This window comes from Mytilus californianus, unplaced genomic scaffold (assembly GCF_021869535.1).
Source record: "Mytilus californianus isolate M0D057914Y unplaced genomic scaffold, xbMytCali1.0.p SCAF_5, whole genome shotgun sequence".
In the NCBI taxonomy this organism is placed as follows: Eukaryota; Metazoa; Mollusca; class Bivalvia; order Mytilida; family Mytilidae; genus Mytilus; species Mytilus californianus.
Window position 1 is genome coordinate 121,398,916 of NW_026262701.1, and position 19,846 is coordinate 121,418,761.

Genomic DNA, 19,846 nt, shown 5'->3' on the forward strand with positions numbered 1-19,846 from the left:
TGGACAGAAGCTTGTTTATGATCAAATGCTAGTATCTAGAAGGAAATTCTGTTTTCTTTCAGTTAACATTACATTCAGTCTGCAGTTAAAGTTTTTAAACATTTATTAGATTCATAAACTATCCTGGATTTTTACCAAACTTGGACAGAAGCTTCTTACAATCAAAAGATAGTATCAAGAGGAATATTTTTATTGATTTACTTCCTCTTTTTTGTTGAGCCTGCGATTAACAGAAAAAGTAGGCGAGACACTGGGTTCCGCGGAACCCTTACGAATTTTTAACCAATTTATTTCATTTTTGCCTAGTATCTTAAAAACTATGATAGATAGATAGAAAGTTTAAAAAGCAAAAATGATCCGTAAGGCAAGATCTAGTTATAAGTCAACATAACCAAAATCATAAGTCTACTCTTTATTGAAGTTATTGCCCTTTAATGATTATTTTTGTCGAGCCTGCGACATTTGTCGCAGAAAGCTCGACATAGGAATAGTGATCCGGTGGCGGCGGCGTTAGCTAACTTCTTAAAAGCTTTATATTTTAGAAGGTGGAAGGTCTGGATGCTTCATACTTTGTATATGGATGCCTCATGTTACGAAGTTTCCATCAGTCACATGTCCAATGTCCTTGACCTCATTTTCATGGTTCAGTGACTACTTGAAAAAAAAGTTAAGATTTTTATACGACCGCAAAAATTAAAAATTTTTTGGTCGTATATTGGTATGACGTTGGCGTCGTCGTCGTCGTCGTCGTCGTCGTCGTCGTCCGAAGACACATTGGTTTTCGCACTCTAACTTTAGTTTAAGTGAATGGATCTCCATGAAATTTCACCATAAGGTTCAATACCACGAAAGGAAGGTTGGGATTGATTTTGGGGGTTATGGTACCAACAGTTAAGGAATTAGGGGCCAAAAAGGGGCCAAAAATAAGCATTTTTGTAACTTTCAGACAATAACTTGTGTGTAAGTGTATGCATCTCTCTGACATTGTACCACAAGGTTCCATATCACAAAGGGAAGGCTGTAATTGATTTTGGGGGTAATTGCCTCAAAATTTTAGGAATTAGGGGCCAAAAAAGGGGCAAAAAACAAGCATTTTTCTAGTTTCATGACAATAACTTGTGTGTAAGTGTTTGGATATTTCTGAAATTGTACTACAAGGTTCCATATCACAAAGGGAAAGCTGGAATTGAGTTTGGGGGTAATTGCCCGAAACGTTTAGGAATTGGGGGCCAAAAAGGGGCCAAAAATAAGCATTTTTCTAGTTTCCAGACAATAACTTGTGTTCAAGTGTATGGATCTCTCTGAAATTGTACTGCAAGGTACCTTACCACAAAGGGAAGGCTGGGATTGAGTTTGGGGGTGATGAATCATAAGGGGGTTCAAAAAATTTGGGGGGGGGATTTTTTTTTTTTTTTTTTTTCTTTTTTTCATTTTTTTTTTCTTTTAAAATTTTCCATTTTAAGTTGGTTATTTCTGATTTATATTTAAAAGCAAATAATAATGATATGGTAGGAGATACACACCAAACAGGATGTGTAAATTATTATATAATAAGTATTGTGCAATAGCAAGAAATTTTCAATTGCACAGTATTGCACAATAGCAAGAAATCTTCAATTGCACAGTATTGCGCAATAGCAAGAAATCTTCAATTTAACAGTATTGCGCAATAGCAAGAAATATCCAATAGCACAATATTGCGCAATAGCAAGAAATTGTCAATTGTACAGTATTGCGCAATAGCAAGAAATATTCAATTGCACAGTATTGTGCAAAAGAAGATACTTCATATAAATTGCTTATTTCTTGATCAATTTCAATGGGGTTTTATTCTTGAATTCTTGGGGTTCTTTAATATGCTGAATCTAACCGTGTATTAAGTTTTTGGATTTTGGGCCTTGTTTTTAAATTGGTCCACATTGAGGTCCAAAGGGTCCAAAATTAAACTTTGTTTGATTTCATTAAAAATTGAATTATTGGGGTTCTTTGATATGCCGAATCTAACCGTGTATTTAGATTTTTAATTTTGGGTCCCGTTTTTTAAATTTGTCTACATTAAGGTCCAAAGGGTCCAAAATTAAACTTAGTTTGATTTTAACAAAAATTGAATTCTTAGGGTTCTTTGATATGCTGAATCTAAACATGTGTTTAGATTTTTGATTATGGGCCCAGTTTTCAAGTTGGTCCAAGTTGGGGTCCAAAATTAAACTTTGTTTGATTTCAACAAAAATTGAATATATGGGGTTCTTTGATATGCTGAATCTAAACATGTATTTAGATTTTAGATTTTTGGCCCAGTTTTCAAGTTGGTCCAAATTGGGGTCCAAAATTAAACTTTGTTTGATTTCAACAAAAATTGAATATATGGGGTTCTTTGATATGCTGAATCTGACCATGTATTTAGATTTTTTATTTGTGGGCCCGCTATCAAATTGGTTCATATTGAGGTCAAAAGGGTCCAAAATTAAACTTTGTTTGATTTCATCAAAAATTGAATTATTGGGGTTCTTTGATATGCCAAATCTAACCGTGTATTTAGATTTTTAATTTTGGGTCCTGTTTTTTAAATTGGTCTACATTAAGGTCCAAAGGGTCCAAAATTAAACTTAGTTTGATTTTAACAAAAATTGAATTTTTGGGGTTCTTTGATATGCTGAATCTAAACATTTGTTTAGATTTTTGATTATGGGACCAGTTTTCAAGTTGGTCCAAGTTGGGGTCCAAAATTAAACTTTGTTTGATTTCAACAAAAATTGAATATATGGGGTTCTTTGATATGCTGAATCTAAACATGTATTTAGATTTTAGATTTTTGGCCCAGTTTTCAAGATGGTCCAAATTGGGGTCCAAAATTAAACTTTGTTTGATTTCAACAAAAATTGAATATATGGGGTTCTTTGATATGCTGAATCTTACCATGTATTTAGATTTTTTATTTGTGGGCCCGCTATCAAATTGGTTGATATTGAGGTCAAAAGGGTCCAAAATTAAACTTTGTTTGATTTCATCAAAAATTGAATTATTGGGGATCTTTGATATGCCAAATCTAACTGTGTTTTTCGATTTTTAATTTAGGGTCCCGTTTTTTAAATTTGTCTACATTAAGGTCCAAAGGGTCCAAAATTAAACTTAGTTTGATTTTAACAAAAATTGAATTCTTAGGGTACTTTGATATGCTGAATCTAAACATGTGTTTAGATTTTTGATTATGGGACCAGTTTTCAAGTTTGTCCAAGTTGGGCTCCAAAATTAAACTTTGTTTGATTTCAACAAAAATTGAATATATGGGGTTCTTTGATATGCTGAATCTAACCATGTATTTTGATTTTGGACATTGGACCATAATAGGTAAATTAAAAAAATTGAAGTTCTTAGACCACATTCTTTCTGTGTCAGAAACCTATGCTGTGTCAAATATTTAATCACAATCCAAATTCAGAGCTGTATCAAGCTTGAATGTTGTGTCCATACTTGCCCCAACTGTTCAGGGTTCGACCTCTGCGGTCGTATCAAGCTGCGCCCAGCGAAGCATTTTATTTGTAATGTTAAATTCGCTCTTATTATAAGTAATAGGATAACTATATTTGGTATGTGCGTACCTTGCAAGGTCCCCATACCCGTCAGACAGTTTTCACTTGACCTCGACCTCATTTCATGGATTAGTGAACAAGGTTAAGTTTTGGTGGTCAAGTCCATATCTCAGATACTATAAGCAATAGGTCTAGTATATTCAGTGTATGGAAGGACTGTAAGGTGTACATGTCCAACTGGCAGGTGTCATCTGACCTTGACCTCATTTTCATGGTTCAGTGGTTATAGTTAAGTTTTTGTGTTTTGGTCTGTTTTTCTTATACTGTATGCAATAGGTCTACTATATTTGGTGTATGGAATGATTGTAAGGTGTACATGTCTAGCTGGCAGGTGTCATCTGACCTTGACCTCATTTTCATGGTTCAGTGGTCAAAGTTCAGTTTTTGAGTTTTGGTCTTTTTTTCTAATACTATATGCAATAGTTCAACTATATTTGGTGTATGGAAATATTTTATGATCTATTTGTCAGTCACGCAGGTTTTATTTGACCTTGACCTCATTTTCAAGGTTCATTGCTCAGTGTTAATTTTTTATACGACCGCAAAAAAATTTTTGTGGTCGTATATTGGTATGACGTTGGCGTCGTCGTCGTCCGGCGTCGTCGTCGTCGTCCGGCGTCGTCCGGCGTCGTCCGAAGACACATTGGTTTTCGCACTCTAACTTTAGTTTAAGTGTATGGATCTTTATGAAATTTTACCACAAGGTTCAATACCACAAAAGGAAGGTTGGGATTGATTTTGGGGGTTATGGTAATAACAGTAAAGGAATTAGGGGCCAAAAAGGGGCCAAAAATAAGCATTTTTGTAACTTCCAGACATAACTTGTGTGTTAGTGTATGGATCTCTCTGACATTGTACCACAAGGTTCCATATCACTAAAGGAATGCTGGGATTGATTTTGGGGGTAATTGCCTCAAAATTTTAGGAATTAGGGGCCAAAAAAGGGGCAAAAAACAAGCATTTTTCTAGTTTCATGACAATAACTTGTGTGTAAGTGTATGGATCTTTCTGAAATTGTACTACAAGGTTCCATATCACAAAGGGAAAGCTGGGTTTGAGTTTGGGGGTAATTGCCCTAAACGTTTAGGAATTTGGGGCCAAAAAGGGGCCAAAAAACACATTTTTTTCTAGTTTCCAGACAATAACTTGTGTTCAAGTGTATGGATCTCTCTGAAATTGTACTGCAAGGTACTATAACCAAGGCCAGTACTATGCTTGTTCCTGACCTGGTTACTCATCTTGCTAGGTTGGGGGAACTAGCAGGTAGCTTTCATTTGAATACATGTCAACGTAACACAGATTCAAGTTCTATATATAATGTTTATTAATCAGCATTCAGTATAGTTATCAATCACAATAATCACATCATAAGTTCATGAGACATATTAAAACAGCATGTCTAATATCAATTCAATACAACTGTCTAAATCCAAGTCTAAAACACAAGTGTCAAATACAACTGTCCCAAACTACATGGTCAACCAACATATATTGTTTTTCATTATTCAATTTACATAACATTAATACTCAATATATTTACTTTACATAATAATGCTAGTTTATCTATTTTCCCAAATATCAAGTCTTTGTGACATAACCTAAATTATCTTAAAAAGTAAGAAATCCCTTTTGTATATATAACACTTCTCTAATCCTTAATTCTCTATTGTCATTTAACCCTCAGGGGATTACATAATAATTTGCTTTACACTTATCTAAAATTGTGAAGATTTATATTAATTATTTATCAAGTAAATTATTTCTTAAACTAGTGCTAAATATCTTAACTAATACTGAATTATAACAAATCTTTGAATTCTACATTTTGACATTCTTGCATCTAAAATATACTGGTTATACCCTTCCCTTCGTCGCCAAGATTGCTCCTGCAATCTTCAATTAAAATACAAATGCATCATTAAAAAAAAAATAATAATATTTTACACATATTATATAGCAACAATTTAACACCAGTTCTCCCTAAGGATCAAACTCATGAAGACATGAATGTTCACAGATTTTTAAAAAAATTTGTAGGGACACTTCATCTCGCAATAGTAATTCAAAAATGTGTTCAGATCTGAAAGAGTTGCTATGGTTGCTATGGAAACAGCATGTCATATTTCTAATAATGTAATTTAGACTAAAAAATCAGTTTCTTGATAAAAGATACAAATTGCAAAGACATTGTTCAATTAAATGAATATGCACTAAATAAATAATATTGAAATGGTCATATGAAAATATTTATTTGTCTTCATTTACCTTGGAGGTCCGATTGATAGTATGAGAGCTCATTGTATAGGACCCTTCGATGTTTTTCTTAAAAAACTTAGGAATTTTCACAGGAAAAATATATTAATTGCACCAAACATCATTAACTGTAGTATAGATATTTTAAAATAAGCAACCAAAGACAATCAATTAAGAAAAAAAAATTGGTGGGGTAAACATTATTTTTTTACAATAACCATTGAAATCTTTCAATTAAGCATCATTTTTGTCAGAGAGTTACTTCCCTTTTATTGCCTCTTCTAATAAGAAGCAAAAACAATCCATAGCCATAACAACATAACAGACGACACAAGATGGTAATATGCATGCACCTAGTTTAGAAATAATCAGATACGAGTGAGATGAATTGTAGTTTCAGTTTTTTTGACACATCTGTGTGTTGTAGTAGTTCTTTTGAAAGCCTCTGTGACATAGATAGGGAAACATCAGACATATTATTGTCAGAAGTTGGTCTGCTTTTCTGTCAAAGAACAAGAAACTTTTCAGTTTGCAATGTTCATTTGGAGAAAATGTTGGTTAAAAACCGGTCTAAGAATAAATCTGTTCGATGTGCTATTCCTACACTGCTTTCACACCATAAGAAGACAATTCCAAGGGCGGAGAGAAACATAACAAAGGATGCAATGATGAAGATCCACAGCAGTACTGGTATTGTACTGGCTATTGGAACCCGTAAGTATTATAAAAATTCAACACCAATCAATTTTTGGCTGATCAAAATATTCAAATAATAATATATATGGATGATCTGCATTTTAAATAAATATTTCTGACCCCATTTCATCTTGCAACGCCAACAGATCTTGAAGAATCACCAAAATTATTTTCGGAAATTATGAATGAACCGACAGTGATACTAACACTTATTAAGATACTAGATGATAAATTGTAAAACAGTACTTAAGGCTTCAGCGTATTGATTAACACACCTGACAATACTTCCACAAACATAGATATAACATTTTTTAGAACAAATTACCTCCCTTTAAAAAATTGTTAGGCTAACAAAAGTTGTTGCTGCCTCCCTTAAATTTTGTTATATAAAAATATTCTGACTTTTAACTGACATAAAATATATTGAGCAAACTTCAAACCATTGCATTTGATAAAAAAAATTATTTTTAAAGAAAATTTTGCTAGAATATTATTCTAGCATGCAAATATAATTTACCTTAAAATAGTTTCAGATAAAAAGTATATTATAGTTAAACTTCCATAGATGAGATTATGTGCAATTCTTATAAAAAATTATCTGCATCACAAAACAGTGAGTTGATGAGTTTCACTGATAGACAATGTAATTGCTAACTTTACCATAGCATTTGGCAAAGCCATCAAGCAATTAGTCTATCTTCTGTATTATATAATGAATAAATCCTTGTAGAGTTAGTATAATTGCACTCAACTATTAACTGAAACACAAAAAGCTTAATTAAATTTATTTGTTGCGCCTCATGACATACTGTTACTTTTGGGCTAATCCCCCCCGCCCCCTATATTTTATGGAAATTTTTGATAAAAATGTGTAAAGTCCAGATATTCTTTGGTAAATCACCGTTAAGGAAGCAAATTCCCTTATTAAATAACTTTAAATCATTAACATACTAAGTGCTTTTACTTTTTGATTTTTTATAGCAATTTTATGTATGTGCATATAATATTTTGAACTTTAATACAATAAGAAGCAACAATTTATCAAGTCAACTTTCAACACTGCTGAGTTTTATTGCTTATATTTATTAACTTTCAATAAAATGTATCAGAATATATTATATATGTTTCTTAAATTATTGAGTGTAACATGTTTTTTTTTTTTTTTTACAAACAGCTATCTGTTCAAACTGCAGAAAACACTTATCATCAGGCAAACCAGATGAACATGTTGAAGTTTCAGTGCCAAATGAGCAAATCCCTGTAGAGCCATTGTTAGAGGTATTTTGTATATTATTATTATAGTATATTATATATATTGATAAATAATTTTTGATTTAATATAATTGCATTTTATGCTATTAAAACAATTAGAAAACCTTCTGATTAAGTATTATTATTAGACCAAAACATATAGTAAAAAATATGGATGAGCTTTAAAAATACTTAATAATGTTATCAATATTTTATACCAGACATAATGACATAAACTCAGTATTTGGTTGTATCAGTTTCGCTTTTGATATTTATTTACTCAATAATCTTGATATTTGAATTCATCTGGAACTTGAAAGAATTAGTGAATGAATTGATGTAGATATTCAAAGAGACAATCATACCACATCTTCTTATTAATATATATATATATTTCTTAAAGTATCTTTGCTTCAAAATATTACAGTAACAGTACAATAGAATTGTGATAGAATTGCAAATGAGAAAACTCACCACTTCAAACCAAATGTCTGATAAGAACATTATATTTAGTAAAGGTTATACTATAAGGCTTTCAACACAGAGCAAAATATTACATACAAGAAAAATAGACAGATTTAAATAAAACATATATATATATATACATATATATGTAAATGTTTTATGTTTGGCTGATTTTACTCTATACCATTAAACTAGTTAAGGTGGCTGGGGCGTCTTAATTAAAATCCATAGAATATTTTAATAATTTGTCAAAATGAAGTTTTCATCATGCCTTTTTCAAAAATATAATAAAAAGTATAGGTCACTGGACTTTTTTTCACGCTACAGGTTGTGCATAATTGTCAGATTTTGTATAGATTATGCATGGAAAATCCAATTTTGTGTGATAAAAAGAAAACTACACCATAGAATTTTAAGATAAAATGTGAGAAGATAGCTCTTATAACATGCTTTCAGATAAGAAAAAGAAAAAATGGGGTTACCGAACTTGTTTTCTTGCTGCATATTAAAATAGGTAAATTCACAACACTTTCTATTATAAAACTACTTTATCTGAGTTATCTCCCTACTATCTGAGTTATCTCCCCTTATTTGGCAAAGTTGAAAAAAAAATGAATCAAACACAAATATGGTGTTTTTTTTTAGAAATTATACAGCCCGTAAATATGATAAAACACATAATTTTCTATATTTACATTAAAAGTCTTACACATGAATTACATACTACTCTCAAAATTTGCACATTTCATTAAAGATCTAGACCAATTGTTATCTGCTTCTTCAAAATCCAAGATGGAGGAAAACACCTGAGCTACCTTAATGTAAAAATCAATAGCATTAAACATAAATAATAATGAAAACTGAAAAAATGAATATAGCACAGACCTTCTAGAAACCCAAGGCAAAAAGGTTCCTTGTCACGTGCAGCCAAGTCAAGTTTTTCATGAACAATACCAATAGCAAAACAAATATGTGAATAAAATTTTGAGTACAAATATGTAGAGTTTTTAGTTCAATTATGTTAATGAAGCTCTCATTTCATTATCACTGTTATATGTAATTTTATCTTTTCAGATTGACTATGACAACAATTTAGCTTTAAACATTAATAGAGAAAAAAGAGAAGACAAATGTTATAGTTCAGATTCATGTAAAAAACTTTTGAATGATCACCAAAAGGTACTTTTCATTTTAACATTATTACAGATTATCTAATCTTTAACATTAACAAATAAATTTTAAAATATTGAATGGAAGTGTATTGGATTAACACAATAAGATGAAGTTATATCAATGATACTACATAACCATTACAGAGAAGAAAAAAAATAAACAGACACATATATATACAATATTCATTTAAGATTTTATGATTGTCAGTCTATTCATATTATAAGTTTCCAGAAGTTTTCTCTTGCATAAAATTGAGAATGGAAATGGGGAATATGTCAAAGAGACAACAACCCGACGTAAGAGCAGACAACAGCCGAAGGCGACCAATGGGTCTTCAATGCAGCAAGAAAATCCTGCACCCGAAGGTGGTCCTCAGCTGGCCCCTAAATAAAATTGTGTACTAGTATATAAAACATATAAATGAACTAAAATTAAAAAGCATACAAGACTAACAAAGGCCAGAGGCTCCTGACTTGGGACAGGCGCAAAAAAATGCGGCGGGGTTAAACATGTTTTGTGAGATCTCAACCCTCCCATAAACCTCTAGCCAATGTAGAATAAAGAAACACATAGCAATACGCACAGTAAAACTCAGTTTAAAAGAAGTCCAAGTATATATACTTTTAAAGCTAGAATATTAAAATAAATGAAATGTAATTTTTAGACCACTAGCAATGGCAGTCATTAAATTAATAGAATTTCGATTTTGTGAATATATTTCATGTGTCTTTAATTATTATGAACATTATCAATCTAGACTGATTGTTATGTCCTGCCTATGATAGTAGAGGCTGTCATTATGTTTTTTTGGTCTGTGCTTCAGTCTGTCTGTTCATTCGTTTGTTCATCTGTCTGTTTGTTTGTTTGTCCTTCTGTCTGTCTGTCCATCCAGATTCAGTTTTAATGACATTGAATTTTCAAGATTTTGAAGCTTAGTACATATGTTCCTAATGATGTGTTCTTCCTTATATGTATGCCAAATAAGGGTTTTGACCCAAATGTTTTGGCTCCCTTATCATGAAAATAAAAAATGAAATTGCAAAAAGGCATCAGTGTACTGTGGACATATTTTTCTTGTTATATGGCATTTGCAAAAGTGTTTCAAGGTGAGTTATCTGTTGAGTTTTTTATGTATGATTAGACAACCAATCCAGAATATATATAACTTAAAGCATATTTTTCTTAGGAAACAACAACAGATGGTAATAGTCAAACAGAGAGTGAAAGTATGTGCTTTGAGACAGGTGACAGTCAATATTCAGAGGCATCAGTTTGTATGATGGACAAATTACAGAGGCTGAATTCCTTCCTGGCAACATCAGATGTATCACCTGTGAAGGAAAAATTGATTCCATTATTAGAATCTACACATAAAACCAAGCAGAGATGCGTGTCAAAAGCACTGCAGTGTATGTCAGTAATATGTGAAACCATCTGCCCTGGAGAGGGAGACACTTTGAAAGATTTGATGTTTAAGTCTGTATTTTCGGCACATAAACCTGAAAAGTCCTCTACACTTGATGAAGCAGCACTAATACTAAAGGACACATATAATTCTGCAGAAACATGGACATTAAGAAGACAAATTCTATCAGTCTTATCCAGAAATTACAGCTTTGATGAGGTCAGAGAGGTATGCTGCATCTTTTTTGCAAGTAATTTATGTCATTTAAAGCCAAAATATTTATTACATGGAATTTATTTTAATATATAGCATTAGAATGGAGATAAATGTATTGTATTTTAAGCTAAGCCTTCGTAAAACTTAATTTTACTGTCGCAAATATCCGTTTACCTAGCTCCTCTACACGTTGCTAGGCAAACTCAATTTGCAACAGTAAAATCTACATTTTACGAAGGCCAAGCTTAGGATACAATACAGTTAAGCCTCTAGCCTTTGTTGGTCTTGTGTTATTTTTGGTTTTGGTTTCTTGTGTGCAGTTTGGAGTTTGGTGTGGCGTTCATTGTCACTGAACTGGTGTATATATTTGTTTGGGGGCCGGCTGGGGGGCGCCTCCGGGTGCGGGAGTTTCTCGCTGCGTTGAAGACCTGTTGGTGACCTTCTGCTGTTGTCTGTTCTATGGTCGGGTTGTTGTCTCTTTGACACATTCCCCATTTCCATTCTCAATTTTAATAGTTATCACCAAATTTTTCAGATATTTTTTTATTGATAATATTTTTGTTGCTTTTATATCTATTTAATTTTTATTTTTTTTTTAGATGATACCGGATCTGACAAAGTACAGATTTTATGCTGCCAAACAGCACAGTGATGAAGTAGGTTGTGGCCTCCCAGTGTCCAGAGAAAAACTAACAAGAAACAAGATAGACATAGCAGAGTTGGAACACTTCATAGATTTCATCGTCAGCTCAGATGTTGTAAAAGATCTGCCTTTTGGTATGAAGACTATGAAGCTAACATCTGGAGAAATAGTCAATGTTCCAAATTTGATACGAAGCCTTGCACCGTCATCCCTTGTTAACCAGTACATCCAGTTCTGTGATTCCGAAAATGTTGGTCATTTAGGTAAGATTATCAAGATAAATAAACACTTTTAAACATACAATTTATTTTGATTTGAGCGTCACTGATGAGTCTTGTACAGATAAAACTCGCATCTGGTGTAGGAAAAATTATAAGCCTGGTACCCTTGATAAGTATTTAACACAGATACAGCTGTTAAATAATTAAAAATAAAGGGCTGAAAAGAAATTGACAGTCATAGAAAAGTAAATTGCATATGCATGTAACTAGTACTCTAGTATTGGTGGCTACACGAAACATGGGGAAACCTTGACAGCTAATGTGTGCTGATTTGAAAAAGACATTGCACACATAATATAGATTTTTCACAGAAAATAATGATGTCGCAGTCATTAATATATGATTTTATTCATAATAACATTAAAAAAATTGGTGTGTTATCAAATTGAAATTTATATGTGTATATCAATTAAAAGTGTACATGACTAATTTGTAATTGTAGGAAGAAGTACAATGTATAAGATACTTAATGACTGTGCTGCTTCCGTTAGAAAATGTGTTGAGGGACTTGATTATTACGTTGCAGAGGGTGGAAAGGCATTTCAAGATCTTGAAATAATCATAGAAAAACTTAGTGCATCAAGTGAAAAGAAGAAAGAATTGAAGTCAAAATTGCTGAATGGGAAGAGATACATAAAGTCAGATTTTAAGGTATTTGAAAACACATTGAATGTCTAAATTATGTTATTGGAAACGTTATAATTAAACAAATTGTCTGTGACATTTTAGCTTAAGTGAACTACAGTGTGAGCTAGCTGTAATTGTCACCCCTCACTGTCTATATATTGATACCATAAGGCACATTTGAACCAATGTTGGATGGAATTACTTCTTTGAAAAATAAAAAAATATCCAAGTTCACTTCAACTGGTAGGATTGAAAATAACTAGGACTTTTAACCAATGCATTGTTCAGTTGAGCAATAGAGACTCCTGTTTTCGCTATTGATGATCTATGTGTTTAATAATTTAACCCATATGTTACTCAGTAATTTACATGTGATCTCTTTATTTTTTTGGATGTATCAATGATATAGATACTAAATTAAACATCACAAGATTTATAAATGTCATGTAAAGTTGTGTATTTTTATATAGTTATTGTTGCTTTATGAGACAAATTTTTATTTTTCAAACCAGTAAATGTATTCAGGATAATTTATTATTATCTCAATTCCTAATATGCATTTATTTCATTTATGTTAACTGCTCATCATTTTTCAAATGATGATCTATTTGTATGTTGTGCATGGGACAACAGATTTATGATGATTTTGTTTATCCTTTTTCTTTCTTCAGTTTGTGACAAATCTTTCTAATGGTTTAGATTTTTTTTTATCAAAAGGTACATATCCAAAAAGAGAATGCTGTTCCAGATCATTGCCAAATGTTTGCTCTAAGTGATAGTGAAAAGTGCTTCTCCCAAAGTTGTAACACCCAGCATAAACACAGTTGTGTACAGTGTATTGACCTGGCAGATTTGTTAGCTGAAATAAGTACTCTAACACAGGATGGTACATGGGACAATAAAGATTCCATTGTATTCCAGGTAATTTTTATCAATTAATTTCCACTTCATTGATTAAATGGAGAAGTATACTAAGAAATTTTTATTTGTCTTAGCAAATTATTCAATACTTTGGCCAAAACAAATACATTTTAGTACAAACAATAATTTAAAAACTCCTTTTTCTCCAAATAGCCATCATAAAATGCGGTTACCTCCCTTGATAGACATGAAAAGAATATATGACCAGTGGAATTGCCCTGACATCAATAGTATACATGTATGTAAGGGCTTAGGTTGTTGAATTGTATTAAAAGAGGAAGACTGTGTGTAAATTAAGTATTAACCACTTTTCTTTATACCATAATTAAATTTTCAGGTTGAAAATGCTGTAGAAGCTATAAAAGATTGGAAAAGTCATGCTATGAGAGCTAGGAATCAAGAAGGTGCAAGGCTAGATCTATTAAAGAATTTAAATGAAAATCAAGCACTTATCACATGTGACTGGGCAATGAAATTTCTACCACGCAAATTTAGAGAAGGACAGAGTGACTGGTTTGCCAAACGTGGAATCAACTGGCACATTTCAGTAACTTTGTACAAACAAGGGGAAGAACTAAAGACAATAACACATGTACACATTTTTTCATCCCAGGTAATAAAAAGATATTGCTAGGTTTTTTGTAAAGAACAAATCTATTATTTCAAGTTTTCAGCTTTTGAAAAAGAATTCCTTCAGATATTTTATTAACTTTCAGAAATCTTTTGATAATTGGAAAATATTCATTGCATATAAGTTAGGCTAATAGATATTTAATTTCAATATCAAAACTTTCAAATAAATTTTGTAATCTATTTTAATTTCTGTAAATTCAAAAATTATTGCAAAAATGTGACCGGGTTATTTTATCACAATAATTCATAATAAAAGCAGGCAATTACTTTCTGAATTTACAATAAATTATTTTTGCTGCAATCAGTTATAAACCCTGATTTCCCTTTTCTTTATTTCTGTATCAAAGTTGCATTCTTTTAACTTATTTAAAATACCAAATTTGAACCACTGTACAACACAGATTAAGTTTGATTCAAATGACTTGTTACAAGTAATATAACATTGTCATGATCTATTTTAGATATCTCAAGATGGTTCTGTTACTGCTTCTGTGTTGTGTGATGCAGTCCATGATCTGACAAAACAAGTACCAAACATACAGGAGGTGAACTTCTTCTCAGATAATGCAGGATGCTACAAGAACACAATGATGATGGTAGCCCTTAGAGCTGAACTGGGGGATAAGTTGAAAACGTACAACTTCAGTGAAGCACAGGATGGCAAAGGTAAATTGTCATAGTTTGCAACTCAGTTATTCAAAAGAAAAATCTTTCAAGTCAGCTTTTGATTGAAGGATTTTTGTGTTTTTTGTTGTCCTCAGATGGGAAAAGAATAATCAAAATTTAATTTTTGTAACCTGCAAATCAATTTTGTACTGTCCAAATGGTATACATGTACAATGGCAATTATTCTAAAGCAATTTTAAAGGTCTTGCCCTCTGTTTCTGATATTTGGATCATTGCATTTGTATAGAAAGGCTAGTATGCAGAAAAACTCTTTTTTTTTAGTAGTTTCTCACATACACAATAAATGTATATAAATATTGATATTGCAACCATTGAATTCTATGTAGTGACAGTTTACACATTTTTGCAGGTCCATGTGACCGCAGGGCTTCACATATCAAGGCATATGTTAGAAGATACATTAATGAGGGTCATGATGTCACATCTGCAGAGGAGATGAAACAGGTAAGTCTGAATAAAAGAGTATTTTAAAAAATTTAGTAAATGACAATTTATATGCAAAGCTAAAGAGTAAGAAGTATATCAATTACAAAAAAATATAATGTGTTGTGATTGTATTGTCAATGAGACAACTCTCCACCAGAGATATATAAGCAACTAAAGTCACTGTATGACCTTCAAAATAGAGCTAAAGCCATTAAGGTATTGCATGCTTTAACACGTCTGAAGCTAATATAAAAACATTTTATAAACACCTTAAGAAAACTTACAACCTAATTAATGCACAACACCAAAAAATAGCAAAATAACAATGCATCTGACTAATGGAACAGGCAAAAATAGTATGTAGCAAGGTTTAACATTGCTTGCTAGTGTGAGTTCATCCCTTAACCTGTTACAGCTCGTATACAACACAGCTCATCAAAAGTGTGTACACTACAGTAAAATTCAATTAAAAAGGACATACCTCATCAGAACAACATAATGAACAACAAACAATACACTAAGGACACAAAGTATCATTTGAGAATTGTATGCATTAATTTTAGCCAAGACGGTATGCATAGTTATATGATAAGAGAATTGGTATTCATTTGGCAAACCCAAGAAGTTATGCACAGTTATAAGCATAGCAATTCTATTTTTCATTTCTGTTTTTTTTACAGGCTATAGAGGTTAAACAGAAAGGATCATTCAGGGTTAGAGTCGTTGACATTGTAACTAATTTGGATGCAGAGAAGTCAAAGATAAAACCAATAACTGGAATTACACAATTGCATAATTTTTCATTTGATGTCAATGGAATAACAGTTTGGAAGGCATATGGAATAGGAGAAGGTATTAACCAGAATTATGAATCAGAACTATGAAACTAACAAGTGGAGTTTTAGGTCCCAATAGATATTATCTGCTTGTTTACCATGGTTAACATGGTTAAGGTGTACGTTTAGTTAATTGTACTTTTTCATGCTTAAACACAATAGAGTGGTGAAACTTCATCAGTTTACTGCTTGGACCTCGGTGGCCAGTTGGTCTAGGTTGCTACTGTAATCACTAGCCAGTCATCACTAAGGTTGTGAGTTCATACCCCGACCATACAGGACTGCATTAGACACCGATCTATTGAATAGGATCGTCAGTTTTCCTATCGAAGGTCAGTGGTATTTTCAGGGCACCCCTGCTTCTTCCATCAATTAAACCTGGTCACCCCAAAATAGCCCTAAAGTGGTGCTTAAGAGTGGCGTTAAAATACCAACAATCAAAAATAAATCAAAATCAGTATACTGCTCCTGTATGCATGTCAATTTCTTCAATACCAAAACAACATTAGGTTATGAAACTTATCAGTGTAAGCAATTTGATCTATTTTTTATACTTTTAAAGTAATGTCAACTAAAGTGGTTACTTTGTTTTCATCTTGATAACTATGGAGCAACTGTTCAAATATAAATTGTCTTTCATGCGTGATTTTCACAAATTTTGTCACAGTATTTCTGTAACTGAAGTTTGAACTAGTTCTTGCAATACAATGAGATTGTAACAATTTGACAATAGGAAATTGTGACTAATTAGTATATAATTGTTTGTAGGAAAGCGAATATCATGGGACAACATTGGAACCACAGAGCAAAGAACCAATCTGTTGGTTAAAGTTGATTGGACAATTGCAGCTCCTCAGTTGTTGGAAATAGAAGGTAATGCAAGTTTTAAAAATCACCGGTTATTCAACTTCCAGCTAAATTTAATTTTATTTTTTACAATTCATTTAAACAATTTAAATTAACTCAGTAGCCACAGTAATTAACTGTTAAACATAAGAGTTGCATATTTGGAACATGATTTTTTTGGTTCTTTTAGGTGTAATACCACCAAATCATAGTATGACAGTTGTAGGAAATTTATCCTACATTTCATTGCAGTAAAAAAAATTCTGTGTCATAGACATATATCTTGGGTGTTTCAAAGTACCATTGTTTTTTTATTTGGTGTTTCTATAGAATATTTTGGAAACTTAAGGTTACATGGTTATTAAAGCTTGTACACAGGAAGAATAAGGGTGAAAATTTGATTGGTTAACTTCCAGTGATGGTTATTTTCTTATATGCAATGAAATGTTACATGAATTTTTTTCTATAGTACTGGACATGATACATCACCTGTTTATTGTACTTGTAAAAGAGTTAACTAATAATTAAAAGATAAACACAAATTTAACCTCAAATTCAAGCAAAAAAATGTAATATTGTGGAAGAGTCAGAACAGAAAATGATCCAGACAACAGTGGGCATTTTGCATGCTTATGATTTCTTAATCTGTATATTCTATGGAAGGTTGGACTGAACAGTAAAAGTAAAGGCTACACATTTTGCATGTTTCTCAGTAAGAGAATTACTGCAGTTGACTGTGATTATTTATTTTTAAAAAATTTATCATATTTATACACTAAATAAAATGATAAAATTCTGTTTGAAAATAATAAGTATTTTTTTAATCATTTCAGTTATGGCACAAGAAGAAGAACTTGTTGAACCAATTCCAAAAAAACAAAAGAAGAACTCCATAAATCAGCCATATGATTGCCCAAAAGATGGCTGCACAAGAGCTTTTAAAACTCAATGTGCACTGGAGCAACACATCATTGTTGGTAATTGTGATTATCACAATGAAAAAACAACTCAAGATAAAGCAAAAACAATGTATGGACAAAAGGTTAACTCTTTGTTTGACGGAACAAGGGTTCAACTTGATTGCAACTTAAGTGACTGCCGTACTTCAGAATCGGGAAGAGGATGGGCACTGAAGAGTAAAAAGAAAAGAACTGTTTTTAGTCAATCCCAAGTGAACTACATGAAGGAAAAATTTGATATTGGGAAGGTATCGGGTAGAAAAGTGGATCCATTTCAAGCAGCTGATGAGATGAGACAGTTGCAAGAGGAGGGGAAATATGTATTTTCCAGGAAAGATTATTTAACTGGGCAGCAGATAACAGCCTATTTTTCAAGGTTGGCACTTAAAGACCGAAAGACCGACCTTGAAGATTTCAGATCTGCCGAAGAGGAAACTAACAAAAGATGCCTTAAACAAGAGATTTTGGACAGTGTTTCTTTATAACTGTGATCAATCACGACAATGAACAGTTCCTCCGTAGAATTATGCTCAATCATCTACTTTCAATCATCAAATATTGTATCACATGTTTTTAGATAACACATATATATAATTCAGTTTTAATATATGTACTTTTATGTTTTTTTGTTAATTCTAGTATGAACATTTAACGCCAAATTTCATTTTGTCAAGGCAAAAACTTGTTGAAAATTTTACCTTGACCTTTTAACAGTTGATCTGAAAGTACGATTTGAACCTTTCTTAACCTCTAAATGACATATCCTAATTTGCTGACTAGCTAAATTAAAGAAAACAATTCAATAAGACCTGTTATAATACTAGACTAAGACTAGACAAACATTTTTCTATATTTGATCATGTAATTTCACCTTAACCCTTGACCTTGAATTTTGTGGAAATGACCTTGGTATTTGACCAGCTTGATTAATAAAAACTAATAAATATAATGTCCTTCAAGTTATCCTTGATTTAATATTATCCTATTAATTGAAGTTAACATGAAGAAAATTAAAACATATCGGGAAGTGGAGTAATTTTTTTCTAGTTATTTTTTTTTATTTTGACCTTGACCTTCGATCTTGATTTTTTTAATCTGGCAAGTTTTATTTGGATTTCTTTCTTTATAGCAATAAACAATGTAAATATATATTATTAACATTAAACAACAGCCAGGAATATCATTGGAAATCTACAAATTTTGTCAAAATTGTCAATATTTTAGATCTTTGACATTGACCTCTGACCTTGACCTTTAGAGTATTGATCTTAAATTCCTTATCAATCTTTTGCTTTTCATATCACTCATTTGCCTATCCTTTTTGAACATTTTGGTTAATAATTGAAAGTAAAAAAATAAAAAAACATTACTTTGATATGTGTCAAATGCAGAAAATTTGCAACTGGGTGGGGGCTTTTTGGGGTTCATGTTTCACTATAAATACTTCTTACCCCACTATATTTTTTTTTATTTTGGACAGCATAATAATAATGTTCTTTGAAAAGAGTAATAACTTTATCAGTGATTTGGTGCATTTTTATATATTAGCCTTAGAAAACCATTCAAAATTTGACATTAAAAAAAATGAAAAAAGGGGGGTGACCTTCTATATTTTTTTTATCGTAAGGAAATATTGAAATTTATCAATAGATATATTTATGTCATGATTAAACTTTATTAAGTTCATGTTTTCTTTGTTACTGCCCTATCAGTTATGCACAATGAGAATTGAATTACAGAAAATGGCAAAAAAAAAGGTATTTTTCCATGTAAAATGGACGAAAATAAGCAGGAGTGGTTACCATGGCAACCATACTGAAACTTTGAATTTTTATATCGTTTAAGTTATTGTAGGGTGGTAACAGATTCTGTCTACAAGTATGACCCAATTCTGAGACTATGCATGTCTGGCCCCTTCATTAAAATTCTGGTCCTTAC

The 19,846-nt window shown here is 31.7% G+C and overlaps 1 protein-coding gene across 1 annotated transcript; it reads left to right on the top strand.

The window, feature by feature from the left end:
- The first annotated feature begins 7,700 nt into the window (after positions 1-7,700).
- LOC127700938 (uncharacterized) lies at positions 7,701-19,594 on the top strand. The gene is made up of 12 exons (XM_052204672.1): positions 7,701-7,817; positions 9,330-9,434; positions 10,615-11,061; positions 11,649-11,955; positions 12,416-12,624; positions 13,318-13,521; positions 13,859-14,134; positions 14,616-14,820; positions 15,191-15,285; positions 15,948-16,119; positions 16,872-16,976; positions 17,783-19,594. The coding sequence occupies exons 3-12, from the start codon at positions 10,657-10,659 to the stop codon at positions 18,391-18,393; spliced, it is 2,589 nt and encodes an 862-aa protein (XP_052060632.1). The 5' UTR covers positions 7,701-7,817; positions 9,330-9,434; positions 10,615-10,656; the 3' UTR covers positions 18,394-19,594.
- The last annotated feature ends 252 nt before the right edge of the window (positions 19,595-19,846 follow it).

Excerpts from the sequence above, each read along its gene's own strand:
- LOC127700938 (XM_052204672.1), top strand. The coding sequence starts at position 10,657 with ATGTGCTTTGAGACAGGTGACAGTCAATATTCAGAGGCATCAGTTTGT. Across the intron at positions 13,522-13,858 it reads AAGATTCCATTGTATTCCAG|GTTGAAAATGCTGTAGAAGC; the intron begins GTAATTTTTATC and ends TTAAATTTTCAG. Across the intron at positions 16,120-16,871 it reads GGCATATGGAATAGGAGAAG|GAAAGCGAATATCATGGGAC; the intron begins GTATTAACCAGA and ends AATTGTTTGTAG.